The sequence below is a fragment of the Phaeodactylum tricornutum genome, chromosome 1 (assembly GCF_000150955.2).
Source record: "Phaeodactylum tricornutum CCAP 1055/1 chromosome 1, whole genome shotgun sequence".
NCBI classification, from domain to species: Eukaryota; Bacillariophyta; class Bacillariophyceae; order Surirellales; family Neidiaceae; genus Phaeodactylum; species Phaeodactylum tricornutum.
The window spans coordinates 2,202,833-2,220,949 of NC_011669.1; the positions used below are offsets into that span (position 1 = coordinate 2,202,833).

The 18,117-nt window shown below is 50.1% G+C and overlaps 9 protein-coding genes across 9 annotated transcripts; 4 read left to right on the forward strand and 5 right to left on the reverse strand.

Annotated features, from left to right (window-relative positions):
* Positions 1–271: 271 nt before the first annotated feature.
* PHATRDRAFT_43161 (predicted protein) lies at positions 272–5,310 on the forward strand (the record flags this gene model as incomplete). Its single annotated transcript, XM_002176895.1, has 2 exons — positions 272–5,214; positions 5,266–5,310. Exons 1-2 carry the CDS (start codon positions 454–456, stop codon positions 5,308–5,310), a joined length of 4,806 nt encoding a protein of 1,601 aa, XP_002176931.1. The 5' UTR covers positions 272–453.
* A 174-nt stretch (positions 5,311–5,484) lies between these two features.
* Positions 5,485–5,965, reverse strand: PHATRDRAFT_43162 (predicted protein). The gene has a single exon (XM_002177431.1). The coding sequence runs from the start codon at positions 5,955–5,957 to the stop codon at positions 5,517–5,519; it is 441 nt and encodes a 146-aa protein (XP_002177467.1). The 5' UTR covers positions 5,958–5,965; the 3' UTR covers positions 5,485–5,516.
* Positions 5,966–6,792: 827 nt separating this feature from the next.
* On the forward strand, positions 6,793–8,442 carry PHATRDRAFT_43163 (predicted protein; the record flags this gene model as incomplete). Its single annotated transcript, XM_002176896.1, has 1 exon — positions 6,793–8,442. The coding sequence occupies one exon, from the start codon at positions 6,793–6,795 to the stop codon at positions 8,440–8,442; it is 1,650 nt and encodes a 549-aa protein (XP_002176932.1).
* A 532-nt stretch (positions 8,443–8,974) lies between these two features.
* PHATRDRAFT_43164 (predicted protein) lies at positions 8,975–10,010 on the reverse strand (the record flags this gene model as incomplete). Its single annotated transcript, XM_002177432.1, has 2 exons — positions 9,345–10,010; positions 8,975–9,264 (listed from the first exon to the last, which is right to left on the reverse strand). Exons 1-2 carry the CDS (start codon positions 9,949–9,951, stop codon positions 8,975–8,977), a joined length of 897 nt encoding a protein of 298 aa, XP_002177468.1. The 5' UTR covers positions 9,952–10,010.
* Positions 10,011–10,234: 224 nt separating this feature from the next.
* On the forward strand, positions 10,235–11,204 carry PHATRDRAFT_43165 (predicted protein; the record flags this gene model as incomplete). Its single annotated transcript, XM_002176897.1, has 2 exons — positions 10,235–10,691; positions 10,812–11,204. The coding sequence occupies exons 1-2, from the start codon at positions 10,275–10,277 to the stop codon at positions 11,202–11,204; spliced, it is 810 nt and encodes a 269-aa protein (XP_002176933.1). The 5' UTR covers positions 10,235–10,274.
* A 246-nt stretch (positions 11,205–11,450) lies between these two features.
* On the reverse strand, positions 11,451–12,455 carry PHATRDRAFT_32326 (predicted protein; the record flags this gene model as incomplete). The annotated part of the gene is made up of 2 exons (XM_002177433.1): positions 11,451–12,110; positions 12,186–12,455. The coding sequence occupies 2 exons, from the start codon at positions 12,453–12,455 to the stop codon at positions 11,451–11,453; spliced, it is 930 nt and encodes a 309-aa protein (XP_002177469.1).
* Positions 12,456–12,575: 120 nt separating this feature from the next.
* PHATRDRAFT_32327 (predicted protein) lies at positions 12,576–14,972 on the reverse strand (the record flags this gene model as incomplete). The annotated part of the gene is made up of 4 exons (XM_002177434.1): positions 12,576–12,932; positions 13,262–13,290; positions 13,844–14,254; positions 14,369–14,972. Coding segments are annotated over 4 exons (1,401 nt in total), but the record flags the coding sequence as incomplete, so codon positions are not given.
* A 426-nt stretch (positions 14,973–15,398) lies between these two features.
* PHATRDRAFT_43168 (predicted protein) lies at positions 15,399–16,269 on the reverse strand (the record flags this gene model as incomplete). The annotated part of the gene is made up of 1 exon (XM_002177435.1): positions 15,399–16,269. One exon carries the CDS (start codon positions 16,267–16,269, stop codon positions 15,421–15,423), a length of 849 nt encoding a protein of 282 aa, XP_002177471.1. The 3' UTR covers positions 15,399–15,420.
* Positions 16,270–16,904: 635 nt separating this feature from the next.
* PHATRDRAFT_9280 (predicted protein) lies at positions 16,905–17,891 on the forward strand (the record flags this gene model as incomplete). The annotated part of the gene is made up of 1 exon (XM_002176898.1): positions 16,905–17,891. A coding segment is annotated over one exon (987 nt), but the record flags the coding sequence as incomplete, so codon positions are not given.
* Between the last annotated feature and the right edge of the window lie 226 nt (positions 17,892–18,117).

Below are 18,117 nucleotides of genomic sequence, written 5' to 3' on the forward strand. Positions count from 1 at the left end.
ACGAACGAAATCCTTCGTGTCACTGGTTTTGAACCCTCTCATACCTATATACCATGCGAGGGTATCGGCACCACCCGCACCCAAAAACTCACTATTATTTGAAGAGAGCGTTCTTTCCCGCGGTCCGAAACCAACGTCGTACCCTCCGTTTTGATTTTTAAATTCCCAGTTCTTTTTCCACTTTCCTTCCGCAGCGCACCAAGCCAGACCATGCCCTCGACACGAGCCAGACGGCAGAGACGCCAAACAAAACACAAAACAACCAACATACAGAAACAAAAAGGCTCCTCGTTGGGACGAAGCCATGCGAGGGATATAGCCTCCGTTCGAACTAGCGATACTCTCTCTCTCTTTGCACAAAACTGTAAACGCTGAGAGATAAACTGATCTTGTTATTCGCTGTACCTTTTCTGTATCGATTAGTACCCCCACGGTTTGGACAAACTTTCAACAATGGCGAATACCGAAGGTCTTTCGGACGAAAACGTCGAGTCGCTGCTCCGCTTCGACTCCTCTGATCACACGCGGGACCGTCCCAGGAACAACCCATCCGCACGGTTACGCGAGCGGATGGATGCTCCCATGGGCGAACGACCCGCGGCGACAGTGATCCGTCGATCGACGGACAGTGGTCGACGACCTCGAGGCCGTGCCATCGTGGAACCCACGGCACCGACCCGTCTCTCGACCAGTGCACACGGGTTACCTCATGCCGACAACGGCAATGCTCCCTCGCCGCGTGCCGCAGCAGCGTCATCCCAGTATTTACCGCAAAATCGTCATCAAGAACAACGTCAGCCAGAACTAGAACAAGCAGAATTGAATTTCCCGGTCGTGGGATCGATTGTGGAACGACCACGGAATCGCACGCCAGGCGCTTCTTCGTCCGAGCGCACACGTCCATCCAAATTTGCTCAGGAAAGGCACGTACGCGCCGGCGATGCAACGTCCTTGAATCAGGGCTTTCCGTCACTGAACGTACCGCTCGGAACCTTTGTCAAGGACAACCACCAACAACGACGGAACGCAACGAAAACAACGACCAGTATTCCTCCCACATCCCCTCTACTAGTAGAGTCAGCAGAGGTGCCAGCGAGAACGTCCAATTCGATTGACGAGCTACGAACTATTAGTCAGCGAGACGCCCAAGGTATGCTACAGAACATGACACCTGTGGAGATCCAATCGCACGTACAGGACCTACGACAGGCGTTGCCGTCGTCTACACTCGCCTTCTTGCAATCGCGATCCAAAAAGTCACCGGTTGCAAAACCTCCGACCGTACTTGCCGAAGCAAAGGTCGAACATTCGGAACCAGCACGTGTAACACGTGACGATCGCGTGCTAGGCAAGGAAGAATTCTCACAGTTGCTCTCATCCATCAGTACCTACGAGGATCTAGATGCCGCCTATGCGACGTACGTACCCACTGAGCTACAGGAGAAGGCGGCCAGTACGCTCGATCAACAGCAGGACGATTCTTTTCCCATGGCGTGTGATCTGTTGCGCTCTACCGCTCCTCGACAAAATTTATGGGCCGCGCGGGCTGTGTATCATCGATTACGTGACGACTGGGAGGCTGGTCAGTTTTGCTCGCTCGAGACGGATCGAGATGTCGTTTGGCCATATCCGGTAGTGCTGCCAGTTTCGTTGCGGTGCTTGCTGGATAATTCGTTCCAACGAACCAATGGGTTTGTGCTACATACCTACGTATTGCAATCAATTTACATGTTGCTCTTGTTGCGGTCGAGCCGTGAGCATGTTTTGGACGTAACTGGCCAGTACGTGTCATCCAGTATGGTGTATCAAGAATGCGCTTTAGACGATGCCGTGCCGACGCCCCCGACTTCTGCATATTATCGCTCAAACCAAGTTACCCCTCTTTCCGTCGGTGCGCACGAAAATGTAGCGTACTCCACTTCGTCGAGCTCGGAGTCGGCTACAATGGACGGACAAGCGTTTCAATCGGATCCAATGTGGACCTTGCTATCCAAAATGAGAATCGTACCGCGCCTGGCAAGTTTGCTTTATTGTCCAGATGTTCCACTTATACTGCTTCCTGCGAAAGCTTTAGTTTCGATATGCGGGATTTTGGCTATGATAGGACAGCGGTCGCCGGGAGCGGCGTCGGCTATTGTTCAGCACCCGACGCTCTTGTCTAATTTAGTGGAACGAACCTGCGTACCATTCGACGGAGAAAGTCGCTGTAACCCGAATGTCGCTCTTCCAACTATTTTGTTACTTTGCACGTTGGCTCGGCAATCGCGAGTGGCAGCTTTGGGCATTTCAGTGGATGCGGTGCTGCTGCAAATTTTGTCACGCAAGGCTGAACACGAGTCCGAGTATCGGCTACAACGGTGGACAGTTATTTTATGGCGTACCTTGCTTCGATACGGTCACTGCTTATCCCCTCTATCCGCTCTAGTGCCGTTAGCTGCTCCGCATCTATCACTAGGAGTGTCTTATCGTTTTTCTTTGGCCTCCGATTTTGCATCTGCATTTGCGACGGTTCAACGCTGTGCATGGGTAGCTTCGCTGATGGACGAAAATGATAAACGCATTACTGCAGAGCAGCAAACAATTTTGGCGCACTCTGGTGCTTGGTTAGCTTCTTCGATTCGAAACGCAATTGTCAATGTTTCCACTCAAGTTGCCGTTTCTTCGATCGATGAAAGTACCTCGGATTGGATTGCCCGTCTTCGATATGGTTCCAGCTGCTTTCAATTGCTCGCTTCTTTTCTGGCCATTGCTCAAGACAATTCTACAAATACTGAAGAATGTAAATCAGACAACTTGACTGTTTTGGAAGAAAGAGACTGTGTGTCTGCGTTGGTATCTATCGAAAATTCGTGTGTCATGCAACGAATCCTTGATGTTTCGATGCGTTCCGCCTTTGTTGTCGAATTTTCTGGAAATGCTCCATTCAACGAAGAAGAGGAAGCCTGCGCTTGCACCTTTCTCGTTGAGTATTTGAAGCTACTGGAATCTTTGAGAGAACGGTTCGATGTCGACATTGATTCAACCGAAACTGGGCGCAATCTCCGCTTACTTCTGGAAAGGATTACTCGTCTTTTGGAAGACAAATTTCTCTTCGCACGGCTGCGTGGCGAAGTCTCAGAGGACGGTGCTGAGTCAAAGAAGTATAACCGCCAGCGGCGGGCCTGGTTAAACCGGTGCCACAGTGGCATTGTGAAATTTCTTGTCACACAGCACAGCACTCTTTCTGAGCTCTCTGGGCTGGCATGCACAATTATCGGTCGTCTCGAGAACGGTGACGAAGCTCTGGCTGCGAACCTACTGAGTCATGACTGTCTATTCTCGTCGCAGAAACAACAATTCCCAAGAGCGGTCTCGCCTATTTCAACAATGATGGTTCGAGAACTATGTCGTACGCAGATAGGCAAGACTCAACTAGATCACAGTTTCAAGCTTCAACATGGTTTAGGAATCACGGCAGGAGGCGTGGGACAATTTGACATATCGTCTCTGTTGAGTCAAGCGGACGCTGGTCCTGCCCCGGATCAAACTTCGCCTGATGCGTTCTTGCCTGTTGGTAAACTTTGGGTCTGGCAAATTCTTTCTGGTGCGTCGGCTCTCGGTGTTGGTCAAATTAGACTCCAGGCGGGACATGAGGAAGTGATTTGTATTCTTATGTCATGCTTGGACCTTATTCAAGGTTTTGAAAAGTACCAATACATCGGTGGCGAGGGATATGGAAACAGTCTTCCACGGGGTGAAAAGCTATATCACTTGATGAATATTTGCCTTCAGACAGAAATTGTCCTTTCCGAAGGTATTATTTTAGCGGCTGCCACAAATTTGTTTGTTGAATATACCCAGAGGAACTGCAATCAGAGCTTCGTTGCCAACTTTTGCGACGCATGCTTGCTTCATTCGACTGCAAGAAGTCGCCGGGAAGTCAACGAAAAAAAGACAGAAGAAGAGACGAATCTTCTGGCATTACTTGATGAGCCGTCGGACACTTTACTCTTGACGAAGGCGTCGATGAGGAGTTTGTCGGACTTTGTCATTGATTTATACGAGTCCTTCGTCGATCATGGTGCACAGTATCCCTTCTTCACGAAATGTATTCGCACTTTTCTCCTCCCTACTTTTCCAGCAAGAATACGATGCGAATTGCTAGGTCGCTTGCGGGGTCTACTACACTTGCTTTCTCTCGAAGGGGACAACATGTCGGAGCTATTATACTTTTACCTATCGGCGAAATCTCCACTTGTTGATGAGTCCTCTCGCGACGATCCAGAATTTCTGGATGAGATTACTAGTGCATATGCGATAGGAAGTGGGACTCGCGGAGACGAGGGGTTCGTCTCCATGTTTGCAGTGGCAGCTTTGACAAAGAGTTTGGCAATATCGCTGGCCTTTCCAAGTAGCGGACAATCAGCCTCGAAGCGGCGAATTCAACGCCTTGAGCATTCTGTGGCGATCAAAGTTCTTCAAAGCGCTGCTCGCTTTGCGTCGTCACGAAGGACTTGCTCCGCTCTCGTATCTGCTGTCATGCAAGGAGATGCAAATGACGATACATGTAATCTGAATTCGGAACTGGTTTCAGCACCAATTGACGATGAAAAATGGAACGCAATTATAAGCGTTCTTCGGAATCGATTCGCTGACTCTGTAAAAATTATGTTGAATGAAGGAACCGAAATTCGTGCCGACATGGATCTGCTTCGCAACTTCAGTGGCTACTTTAACGCTCTGTTGGACGGTTGTTTTGCGGAATCTCGATCGCGGTGTGTGGAGTTGTTAAGCTTGGACAAGGCAGCTGTGCAAACTCTGATCGATTTTGCCTACGATACAAACAGCGTCGATTGGGACGCGGTAGAGGATCTCTCTTTGCTTGATGAGGCAGCTGACTATCTTCAAATTCACAACGAACAGCTGGATGTTACACTGCAGGCTTTGCATATTGTGCAAGATTGTGTGGAACAAGGGTGGGTGTCCTTTACCAAGCCACGGCATGTATTGCAACTACCCATCAGTAAAAAGAATCGTGCCTGGCGGCTCTGGGTGTGCTACGTGCTTTGTCTCGAGCTGCTGCCGCACCCCGAGACACACGTCGACCAGCCAACATTTACTCAAATGCTTCAGAAGATAACCGGCGATGCCGTTGCCCTTCGTCGAGAATTGATCGAATACGGGCTGGTGCTGAGAGAAGGAGACGGATCTTCGTATTGGCGTCCCCATTATAGCGTAAGTAGGCTCCAAGAGTGGATAGCCGGCATTCCACGTCGGGTCATATAGATTTGCATGCAAGCCAATACGAGCGACGAAATTCGCAGCTTGTAGTTCTCTTGCCTCCAATGTCTAAAATTCCAACCATATGCCAATTTTAACCCTAGGCACAGACTATTAATGTGGCACATATTTGAATCTACACGAAACGATCTTCCCTTCATAAAATACACTGATAGTGAACGTGAAGGGTTGCCTATTGTGTTGCTGGAATACTTCAGATGTGGTGACATGATCTATGGCATAATTTCTACTATAGTTTATGCCGTCAACAGACAGGCACCACCTGCTTCCTTAATCTTCTTCTCAGCCAGCTTGGAGAAATACTTGGCCTTGACAATAACTGGCACATTGATTTGTCCGTTGCCCAAAAGCTTAAAGTATCCCTTCGATACAAGGTCAATCACGGGAGCCTTGCCACCGCCGTTCTTGGCGGCTTCATAGACACCTTCACCGGCAATATTGAAAAGCTTATCAATGTTAGCGGTCGGGGTGAAATCCCGGTTCCGCAGAACGTGAAACTGGCGCATACCGATTTTACCAAAGTAACCCGGGTGATACTTGTCCATCAGGATACGATGGTGATGCTGTCCACCAGCGTTACCGCGACCACCAGGATGCTTACGGTGCTTTCCGATACGACCGTGACCAGCGGAGACGTGACCTCGCTTCTTTCGGTTCTTGTGTGCGGCGGTCGGCATGATTTACTGCTAAAAATAGTGAAGGCAGAGTATTGTAAGAAAGGAGCGCGGTACAGTTTTGATAGTGGACGACAACAATAGGAGTACTCCATGTCATCTCATCTACACTAGAAATACCGACACAAGAGCTCGGACTACACCAGAATTCGATAGATGAATCCAAGAATACAGAAAGCCTTGAATCAGTATAATATACTGGAGAGCAACGTCGAATCTTCATTCAATAGGGACATCGATCAATCGTTCTCGTTTCTCGAACAACAATTTTGCAAAGATGCTATTGCAGTTCACTTGACGACGACGTCTAACTAAGGAAAGCATTCATGGTCGTACCTTCGTGATGATCAGTTCCTGTCTTGAGGATGATGTCGTGCTCACAAAGACGAGGCTTCGTCGACAACGTTTTCGCTTTGGAAAGGGTTTGTTTCGAGTTTCAGAAAAGCGGTAAGTGGTAACTGTAAAGTTCTACGGACGCAGGTCAGGCATGAAATTTGGAATGTAAATTTGGGTTTCATTCTGGCATTCACTGCCTCCAACAAGAGCGACGTTATGTACAAAATATAACAAATGAAGGCAATTTGTCCTGAGACATATTTTAGCTCACAAGGTATTCACACGAGTTTCATTTATGTTGCTTGCAATTACGTCAGCCGCTGGACAAAGCTAGAGGTAGTAAAACCGCGACCGTGAAGACGAGTCCCCTCTCTCTGCTCGATCGAGATTCAATGATGGCTCTAAAGAATCACAGTCAACGCAAACAGGTGGAAAGCACAAGCTTGCGTTCGTACAACTCGATACAGCCATCCATTCAACCTGATTAGTGATATACTCTGGTATGCCAAAAATAACGAAGAAACGCCGGCGGGAACGTAAGGACGTGCTCGCGAATGGATTGTTCAATATTCCCGGTCTCACCGGTGAGGCGGACAATTCTTTGGAAACCTGTTTGGCCGAGTTTGGGACGGCAACGGCAGTACCACTTTTCAAGACTGAGAAAACTTCTCACGAGCCATTGGAGACACATTCACACCAAACACGAAACATCAACGTCACATCAACCGAAATCATCAAGCCAAAAGATCAATCATTCTTTGCTGCCTGTCCCTCGCATACCAAGGATTTGTCGGACAGGGTTTCAAGATGGAACCGAGAGTTTCGGACATTTGTCGATCAAGGGACTTATACGCCAGGATTACTTCCATCCTTTGATGTTGAAGTGGCCCGGCATTTCCAGGTCAAAGATTTATCGGTTTATTTGTTGGAGTCATGTCCAGGAATCAAGATTCCTGCTTTCGAACGCTGGTTAATTGATTCCAAAATTGAAGAGCGCCAGCGGATAGCTTTGAACCAAGAAGAACTCTCGCAGCATAACGACTTGATCCTCAGTCATACAACGCTAGAATATGGCGCTTCGCAGCGCTTAGTTGCAGAGTTAAGCGACGCAGGAGTTTCCCAAGATAGGGCAATCAAGGCGGTTAAAGAGCTCTGTCGACGCACCCAAGCTGCGATTCCTGAACTTGCATCCCAAACCCGACGCTTCGCGCTGCGCACGCCATTACGCAAAGGCGACCGAATTGATGTGGTAAAGGACAGTCGCGTTTTCTCGCTAGTCTTCCATCGCAAGAGTTGGAAGAAACCCTTTCGGGTCAAAATCAATGTCTCGCATTACCACAAGTTGAAAACAGCTTTTCTACGTGTCCACAATTCGGATCACCAACTGAAACCTATTCTGTTGTATGATCATGGAAAACCGACAAAAGCGATTCATTCGTTTCATTTGATTATTATGTCGCTACTCTTGCGCTACTCTGCTCTTTCGGGTGGGCAGCTTTTGGTGGACCTCCGGGGAGGGGGCATGCAAGGAGCTGTGCACGACGAAGTCTTCGAAGCGTTGCAGACTTGCTTTCCAAACGAATCGTTTCTCGAATGCTTCGCATCACCGTTAAATTGCTATGCCGCAAATTTCGGCTCAGCCTTTACCGACATCGATTTTCATTTTGGATCGGTTGGCGACTTTTTAGACCAATCAATCTCACACGGCGTCTGTGAAGCGAATCCACCGTTCTCGCCTGGTCTCATGGATACCATGGTAGATCGAATAGAATACAATCTGACGTTGGCCGATCAGACGTCTTCCTGTCTGACGTTTGTTGTTATTATTCCGACAGCCTCTACCTCGGAAGATGTCCGTACCGCTAAACGCTTCGCGACCAAGTCTTTTCAACGCATGCTTGGAAGTGCTGCTTGTCGACTTCATATTTCCTTGGCAGCGCGGGACCACGGCTATATTGAAGGTGCGCAACATTTGCGACCAACGAGGTACAAGGAAAGCAATTTTGATACAAGTGTGATCCTACTACAAAGTTCAGCGGCCAGAAAAGAAAACATCGATGAAAATAATCTGGAAAAGCGACTACGTTCCGCCTTTACAAGTCGTCACAAAGCTGAGGTTGACACACGCAAGGAACAGGAATTATCGGAATAACATTGGAAGTCGCTACACTGTAATGCCAAGTAGCTTTTCCGAGAGTTCCCATAGTCGCTTTGCCTTTATATCGTCGAGTGCTTCTTTGCTGGTAGCGCTTACGGTGAATTTGTCGCCGTATGCCTTGTCACCATATTTTGACGATCCTGGGTCACTCGTATAGTACTGCCCACGACTAGATATACTCGTCATGTAGGCCAAACAGCCACCTCCCCACTCGGGTGTTTCTCCAACCTTGAACAAATCGGTGGCCGCAAAGTCAAATAACTACGTCAGGAGCACAAAGAGAGACCAAAAGTCAGTTGAATCAAGATTGAAATCTAGCACAATCTACAACTTGAGAGCGGTCGCGTCGTACCTTGGTGAAGACAGGATTTTGATCGCGAAAGAAGTTTGTACCCACAATGAGGCCTGGATTGAAGCAGTTTGCCGACACGTTTTTCGTATTATCATTCTGTAGAAGTCGTCGCTGTAACTCTCGCGTAAACAGAACGTTGCAAAGCTACTCAAAGATTGGAAATTAGAAAGTCAGTCAGAGCAGATACGCGTCTGTAGACCAGAGGGCACTTCCACAATCCATCCATACCTTGCTATCTTTGTAGGCCTTGTCAGGGTTGAACGAACCACCATCAATCATGGTGCAGGCTCGTCCATCCGTTTCGAGACCCTGCAAGGCTCCAAGAGTGGCGGGCGTACCCTGAGCTCCACCAGGGCTTTCTGGATCGTGTACGCCGCTGGCGGTAACGACAATACGCGCATCGGTTTGGAGCATGGGCAAGAGTAGATGGTTGAGATAAAAATGACCGAAATGATTGGTACCAACTAGAAAAGCATTTACAGAAGGTTAGTGAAGTGTCGATCGGCAATCTCAGAGGACGCAGCCAAGTCCACGTTTGACTCACCTGTGAGTTCAAACCCATCCGCTGTCCTTGCTACGTCTTTAGCGGCTGTATTTCGAGCAAGCCCAGCGTTGAGACAGACCGTATCTAGCTTGGACTGGCTGCCGATCAACTTGGGTAGATCTGTGGCAAAGGCTTGCATCGACCTGGTATCGGCTAAGTCGCATTCGGCCGGGATCAACTGTCCAGGTTTGTCTCGGAGCAACTCTGCCGTATCCCGAGCTTTTTGAAGCGTTCGGCACGCCAGTACAATCCGGAGTCCTTGATCGGCGAGACGTTTACAGGCTTCCAGACCGATTCCCGAATTGGCGCCCGTGACAACAATTGTCCTGGGCGACGCGAGCGGCTCCACGGCCCGAACCGGCAACGGCTGTCCCAAGATCCATCCCGACAGTGCAATCCCGCTCGCTTCTATCAGTAGACGGCGTCGGTCTGTGATGATTGGTTGCACCGTGGGAACGTCTACGTCTCCCACGCTACGGTGTGCCTCGATACGACTACTGGTCGGATCACGAATCATGAGTCTCACCGCTTTTCCTCGTGTTGAGAACGCGACGCTGGGCAATACCAGTGCGCACACGAAAACCAGCGATAGAAGATGCATTGTCATTCCGACGATTCGCGTTGTTTCTATTCAATACCGGCTCCTGTAGCGGCAGAAACAAGCAGACTATTCAATTTGTGGAATGGATGACATGTGTTGTGAAATGGTTTGCGCCGATCTTTCTAGTTTCGAGATTATCGGGCGTAGATGACCTCACTTTCGTGACTCTTCAATCTTTCTGAAAGGAGGGACTCAGACTTCGACTCATCTTCCCATGGGTGCCAGTCCCGAAACGAAACTCTTTGATGGACCCACATCGTTGCTAAATTAGACGCACAACAGCGATCTACACACATATTTCTTCCTCTTTTCTTTGGACCTTTCGTAGAATGACGAAATCTTCGCAGTCATCGGGTGATGCGAGACAGGGCTCTTCTCCGCTGAGGCCTGATTCTCCCTGGCGTGCCGCGGGCCCGGAAGACGGCGACCCACATCCAAAGCGTCCCCGAGCGACGCCTTGGGAAACCTTTCAGACGGTGGCGCTCGCAGCGTTGCCGACCTGGACGAAAGCCTGTCTACAAACGGTCCTCGGAGCAACGGTGGTATTGTACGTATTGAATCAAAAGCACCTGCTTCCCAAGCCGCTGTCTGCCGTGGTGAGCCAAACCCTCTTTTGGCCGACCCTCCCTATTACGGTGGGGCGTCGGATGGGCGCTTGGACAACCGTAGTCGACGATACCGTCATGATTGGTGGAGCTCCCTTTGGTTTTGCTAAGATTCCTGAACGACTCTACGAGCAGTACAATGTACGTTTGGATTTGTGTGATGAACAAGGGATACTATCCACCATGTAGTTGATCTACGGCAGTGGCCGTTTAGTGCCTTTACAGCTGCTGATTGATGCTGTTGCTGCTTTATCGTGATAGGTGCGGGGTGTCATCAACTTGTGTGAAGAATACCAGGGACCAGAGAAAAGCTACCGTCGACTCGGAATGATTCATTTGCGACTTCCCACTGTGGATCATTTCGAACCGTCGCTGTTGGATTTGCAAAAGGCCGTCCAGTTCATCCAAAAGTACAGGGACACCGGATCGCGCGTATACGTCCACTGCCGTGCTGGACACGGCCGCTCCGCGGCCGCTGTCTTGGCGTATCTGATCGAACAGAATCCTGACGCAGATCTACAAGAACTCAACGAATACCTATGCTCGCTGCGCGACGTACGACCAACGCTCTGGACACAGAATAACATTCGGCAGTTTCAACGCATGCTCCGACGCAACCTGGACGCTCTTTTGAAAGACTCGCCGAAGGACTAATTGTAGAGAACCACTTGTGTAGATGCTGGCTATGGATATTAAATTGTAGAGGATAAGAAAGCCCATACCCCGCACGGCATATCCCACCAATCATACAAATACGATGAACTTCCATTATTCCACGTCCTCAAGTCATAAATAGAACTTTAATCGTTTTCTTTGCCAATTACGGATTTTCTTTAGGCAACGAAATCCGAGATGTGTGCGCATTCAACACCGATCGGGCGTGAGTGGGAAGGGGGTTGTCTACTTAAAAAGCGCAGAAATGCTCTTCTTGGCATGAATATTGAAGATAGCCTGCGCCAGGAGAGGTGCTACACTGAGCTGAGTCAACTTGTCGTTGGCTTCTCTCTGAGGCGAAGTGGGGATGGTATTCAGTATGACGACCTCCTCCAACTTGGAATTCGCAATACGGTCGTTGCCAGGACCACTAAGTAGACCGTGGCTGGCAAAGGCAAAGACACGTCGGGCGCCGTTCGCGACGAGAACGTCCGCAGCCTTGCAGAGAGTTCCAGCAGTGTCGATCATGTCATCGACAATAATACAATCGCAGTCCTTGACGTCTCCGACCAGATCCATCTGGTCGACGGATCCCGCGCGAGCACGTTGTTTCACAATCATAGCGAGACCTAGGTCCTGCATGTCGTACTTTTGCTCGAGGCCTTCTTTAAACTTTTTGGCGCGGTAGACACCGCCAGCGTCCGGACTGACGACTACCGGACTGTGGAGGTCCTTGCAACCGAAATAATCGAGACCCACAATGCCGCCATCGAGATTATCGACAGGAACACGGGGTCCGAAGAATCCCTGGATCTGTCCGCAATGCAGATCGACCGCAATGACTCTATCGACACCCATGGACTCCATCAAACGAGCCACGTCGGCGGCGGAAATGGGAACACGCGCCTGAAGGGACACTTTCAAATTGAGAAACGTCTAGCCAGGTCACTTTGGGTTCCAACTGTAGTACCCAATACTCACCTGCATTTTGCGATCCTGTCGTGCATAACCGTAGTAGGGAATCACTACAGTAATCCGCCGGGCACTGGCGCGTCGGAGTGTCGACACCATCAGCAACAATTCCATGACGTTGTCGTTCACCGGAGGTCCCGTTGGTTGCACAATATAAACATCTTTGCCGCGCACGTTCTCGTGAATGACAACGTTGACTTCACCGTCGGCGAAGCGGCCGACCGTGGCCTTGCCGAGACCAATACCGAGATGGCGGGTGACTTCTAGGGCCAGCGACATGTTGCCGTTGCCACTAAAAACCTTCAAACCGCCAGCGTGTTGTTTGGCCTTGCGTGTCGCTTCTTCCAATCGAACTTCTGCCGCCGTCATTTCCATCGCAGTGGTGGGCGTTGTGGATACCTTCGAGGTCGCGTCCGTGTCCACTTCCGTAGAAGCACTGGTGGCTTGAACGGCAGCGAGAGTTTCCGACTCACCTTCTGCCCTTTCCCGCGTACGAGCGACCTTGGCGTAGGAAGTCACGGGTTCCTGGACGTTCTTCACGACGTGTTGGGTCGTATCTTCGGCAGCCGGTGTTGGCGAGGCGTCACAGAGAGCCAAGGCGACGGTTCCGGCACCCATAAGACTGGCACCGGCGGCGAGCCAGGCCGCTCGAAACGTCGACGACGACACCGTCGGTTCCTCACGATGCACGTTCGACGCCGAAGTCGACAGCACCCGCACGGCCCGGAGATTTGCCGTCCGCGACGTGTGCACGATCTACGTAGTATCGTGCGAATTCACAGTCAGACAGAAAACAGGAAATCAGTACGCGGTCCATCCAACGACAAGACAATGAAAGTAGCAGCAACGGCAGCAACCCTAGTTTTCTTGTGCCATTATTCAAACAAGAGCAGTAACTGACACCGTCTTCCGTCCGGTCTCCTCACGACAGCATTCCCTATACAACCTATGCAGGCAAGGCCACTCTTTCTCTCTCTCACGCACACATGTGTGGGACAGACACGGATTCACAAAGGAGACGGCACAACGGCGCGGGAAAAATTCGAACGGTGTTGCTTCGGCGCATCTTACTTCAGCATTCTTACCTTGGCGACCAGATCACGTCTTACGAAACCTATCGACGCGTTCATTTTGTTTTTTTATCTACCAGTGCAGGCACCAAGGCGGGTTGGCTCGACGGTGCAGTGCCGATCAATCATCCAGGATGCGTTCACGGGAAGGGAGTTTGGGTCGACACAAGTTTCCGAGTGATGGAGGAGGGTTGGTTCGCGACAGCCGCCGGTACTTGGCTATCGGGACAGGATATTGGCCCGTGAGGAAAGGGACTCGCGTGTGGACTCGCCGAGTCGCGTCGTGGGACGCTTCTGGACCGGCACGCGTCCACGCGCGTTTCGGTTGGTTGGAAGGGTTGCTCGCGGATCTGTACGCAGTACAGACACACTGACAGACGAAAAAATCCAGCTAGAGAGGTCAATACTATTGGCGGGAATTGTGCGCCGACCAGCCGCTATCCCTCGTTGGTTGGGCCTTGCTATCTTTTTTGCGCAAAACACTAGTTTTCCGGACCTTTTGGTCGTACAAACGTAGTGTTATACATTAACATGAAGAAAAGCATATGCAGACTCACGGGAGGGAGGCTTCGTAGTCCACCTAATCTTCCAACTCACGAGCAATCTCGGCTTCCAGCTCATCCAGCTCATAATCGGCCGCATCGAGTACTTCATCACTGTCTCCGCCAGAGTCTCCTACCATCTCAAAGTCGCCACCCTCTAACGCTCCCCCGCTGTTCGTGTCCTTCTCTCCTTCGTTGCGAGCATGTGTAGAGGCCGATGGGTCCGTAGCGAACGCCTTGGTGGTGGCGGGTTGCGCATCCGGACCGTCCTCCTCCGCATCATTGACAAAAGTAATAGTCTCTTCCTCTGTGGATTCCTCAACTTCCTCAACCGACGCTTCTGTACTCTCAACCATGGGAGGCTGGTCCGACCAGATTTCTTCAATACTAAGACCCGCCTCGTATCGAGTGTACGCACAGTGGAAAAAATAGTTGCGCCAAAACACCTTTTCACGTTCCCCTCCACCTATGTAGCACAACCACGCGTAGTTGATATTGGACGAAACACGCAGACAAGCAGGGTGAGAACTTACGAATGAAAGTCTGACAGCCGTAGCACGACATGTTCCGGCTGACGTACCGGAAAGTTTGGATTGCATTTGGACGAGTTCGGGATCTTCCTTTAAAACCTTCTCGATGAGACCCACGTGCGAATCTAGATCAAAATTTCCCAAAAGCGGCGGCAGCGGCTCCAACTTTTGTAGCTTTTCCAGCGAATCGGGCGGAGGGGTCATTTCACCGAGCTGCTCTTCCTCTTCACCAGTGTCTCCCGCACCGTCGCCTTCCTCTCCATTCCCATCCTCATCCTTGGTCTGATTCTTTTCCAAATTGACACCCTTTTGGGGCATTGCGTAAGGACCAAAGAAAGTGTCCTTGTCACTGCTCAGTTTCAATATTCCTTCCTTGCATTCTTCGACAAGAATATCACGTTCTGGATCACGCGTTTCCCAAGGCAACATCCCCGCCAAGGTATCTCGTGCAGACTCTTTGCGGCGCTCTTCAGCGTCAATGCGTTGACGCTCCGCCGTAAGCTCTGGAGAAGTCAGCGTCAGTTTCCCGAGCATCTCACGGTCTAATTTCATAGAGCCTAAATTTGCCGGAATCGAATGCTGCACTTGTTCCATCGATTGCTGCACCTTGTCCGTCAGGTCCTTCAAGGACTCCATATTGAACCACGACGACATCCTGGAGAGCACTATTCGGATGCGGTATGGGACGGATTGCAGGAATGAAACTAACAGTAACCACGAAAGAAGAAATTTGAGAATTGACCGTGACAAGAGTCATCCATCGTCTCCGGCGCTCACAGAAATCGAAAAACAAGCGTCGCCCGTATCGTGCGGCAATCACTCACTGTCAATCAAAGAAAGGCTGAAAAGATCAATCGTCGTCACATAGGTACCGATACGACAAAGGTTGTTTATGTCTGGATTTTGATGGTACGACGCCTTTCTTTAAAGCCCGTGTCCAGTTTCTGTCAACATCCGGGGTACTAATAGACGGAAAGGAGCAAAATCAAACTACGAAATCCTTGCCTCCCGGGCTGACTATGAGTACAAACAACTTTGTTCCATTAGCCCCATTTACGCAGTGTATTGCTCTATGTTTCCCAAAATTCACCTACATTTTTCTTCAGCCCGAAACACTGCGTCCCCAAAACAGTTTTTGCACCACGACCGAATTGCGGAAACCTGGTTGCGTGGCAAGCGTTAATACAGCTACTAGTCGGGACCGGGATCCTCGTACCTGGGTCACACGATGCAATGACCTGGATCCGGAAAAAAGGGACAAGGTTCCAGGACGGAAATCGAGGGTGTGTAACGTTGGTGCGCGGTGGGCAGCATCGTGCTCGTGAAAGCCTCCGTGAGGCGGCTCGTTCATGTGATCGTAGGCTTGCACAATCGCAGCAACGTCAGCGAGCGCCGGATCGCTTGCGGATTGACGCAAAGGATCCGTGTATTGAAAGAGTCCCGAATCGGTGTCTGCCGCATCCTGCAACATGAGCGTCGTCGAAAATTCCGACTCGTCAAAGTGAAAGGAATGGTGGTATCCGGGCCTAAACACGTTGATCGAACAGCATCCCAATGGATCGTCAGATAGGAATAGTTCCTTCTGAACGATCAGAGAAATTAATCGCAGTAAAGTCTCATCGTTATACAAGGATGCCAAGGAACTTTCGTGCGGGAGCTCGTCGTACGCGATGGACGCCACTTGCGTCTTCATTTTGTGATTCACGACGGAATTTTCGGGGTAATTACAGTTTTGAGGGCCGAGATAGGCGGTGTGGTGATCGTCGGTTGTAAAGGCCTCACTTTCCTGGGCCCGAGCTTCGGAGCAACACTTTTCCAAGACGTCGGGGCGAATAAAATAAGGAAAAAGAAAGGCGCCTTGGCTCTGATACTGCCGCCGCGCCTTGGCAATTTCTCGGAGAGCGTCGGCCGTAGTCAGGTCCTTCAGCCATGGATAGCGTTCAAAGTTCATCGAAAATTCTATTGGCGATCCTCAATAGTAGATTTCTTGTACTGGTTTCGATTTACGTTAGCTTTAGATTGTCCGTTGTTAGACATTATGTCGGTACTCACGAGAAAATGTGTCTGTCGTCGAAAAAAAGCGCTGTGCCTCTAACATAGAGCATATGCTGACGTCAAGCTCACTTTTTGCTCGCTCCCGTAAAATGTCAGAATCGATCATCCCCGATTCGTTCCGATGGGAAACGCAACACGCCGACAACCAGCAAAGATCATCATGCAATGGCAATGATCATTCCCACGATCATCTCGAGGGCTCCCCACACCCACACTATTTACAGGAGGCTAGCAATGAACAAGGGCGTCATTCGTTCATCCTTGACAACTAGTCTTACTCTTCTACTATTTTTAGTTTCAAGCCTTCTCTTCGAGCCCTCTCTCAGTTTTAGCCGCGAGTCTGCCAGTAGCACAATCACAAAACATTCCGACGGACTCTTCCATCAGATGAAAGTCCATGATCGTGTACCAAAACCATCAGCTTCTGCACCAGCAGTGCGTCGGTCGGATCGATTGTTACGAAGGTCATCTTCGTTGGCCTCCTTTCAGTCTCACTACCATGACAGCGAGATCGGAAAGAGGCAGCGCCTTTCGGAACCACAGTCACCCATATTTACAATGGGACTTATTGCCGACATCCAGTATGCTCCCATTCCCGACGGATACTCGTATTCTGGTCAGGCGCGCTTTTACAAGCACGCTCTGGAAGTTGCGCGCCAGGCAGCGATGCATTTTGAAAAAGAAAAAGTCGAGCTTGTACTCAACTTAGGCGACATTGTGGACGGCAAGTGCCAGGAGATTGCCTTACACGGCGGTGAGCCTTTTACGGAAGATATTGATCCGGGGATGGAGTGTGTTGGACACGTGATGGATGCCCTATCGAAGTATCGAAGTGGACCCATTCTACACGCGTATGGGAATCACTGTTTGTACAATTTGGATCGCCCCAGCCTGCAACGCAAACTAGGCATTCCTTTTGTAAAGGAACCGTGTGGCGATTTGGTAGGCTATCGATCACACGGACACAAGAAGATACGCTTTGTTATTCTGGACTCCTACGATGTAGCTACTATGCGCCGCTGTTCAGAAACATCGCAAAAGTACCGACAAGCGGCGAACATATTGCGAAAGAACAACCCTAACTATCCCGCCCACGAAAACTCTCCAGCGGGTTTAACCGGTGTGACAAAACGCTTCGTCGCTTTCAACGGGGGTGTCGGTAAGGTGCAGCTTGAGTGGTTACAGAGCACGCTCCAGCAAGCACGAGAGGCCAACGAAAAGGTGATTGTGCTCAGCCATCAGCCAATCTTACCGGCATCGACAAGCCCAGTATGCCTGATCTGGAACTATCAGCAAGTCCTATCCACCCTACGAAGATACAAAGATGTGGTAGTGGCCTCGTTTTCCGGACACGCCCACAAAGGTGGGTACGATCGGGACCCCGTCAGCGGCATTCACTTTCGGGTTTTTGAAGCGGCTTTGGAAAACGCGGACCCCGACAAAACGTACGCATTTATTGATATGTACGAAGATCGCTTAAGCGTCCGTGGCATTGGTAACTGCAAATCAGCTAGTTATTTTTTTGACCACCAACCACTGCCCGAGATGATGGATCCGTCGACAAGTACGGAATCGGCCTCCGGCCAATCCGAACCCGACAGCTAGGTAGGACTCTAAGCCCACTACCATTTTAAAAGAAATGCAATGCAACATGAATTCACAAATGGAGACTAGAGGAATGCACAAATGTTTCCCGCCGGGGTTATCTAAAATTCAATGTTGCTGCCTTCCTACCGCACGCATT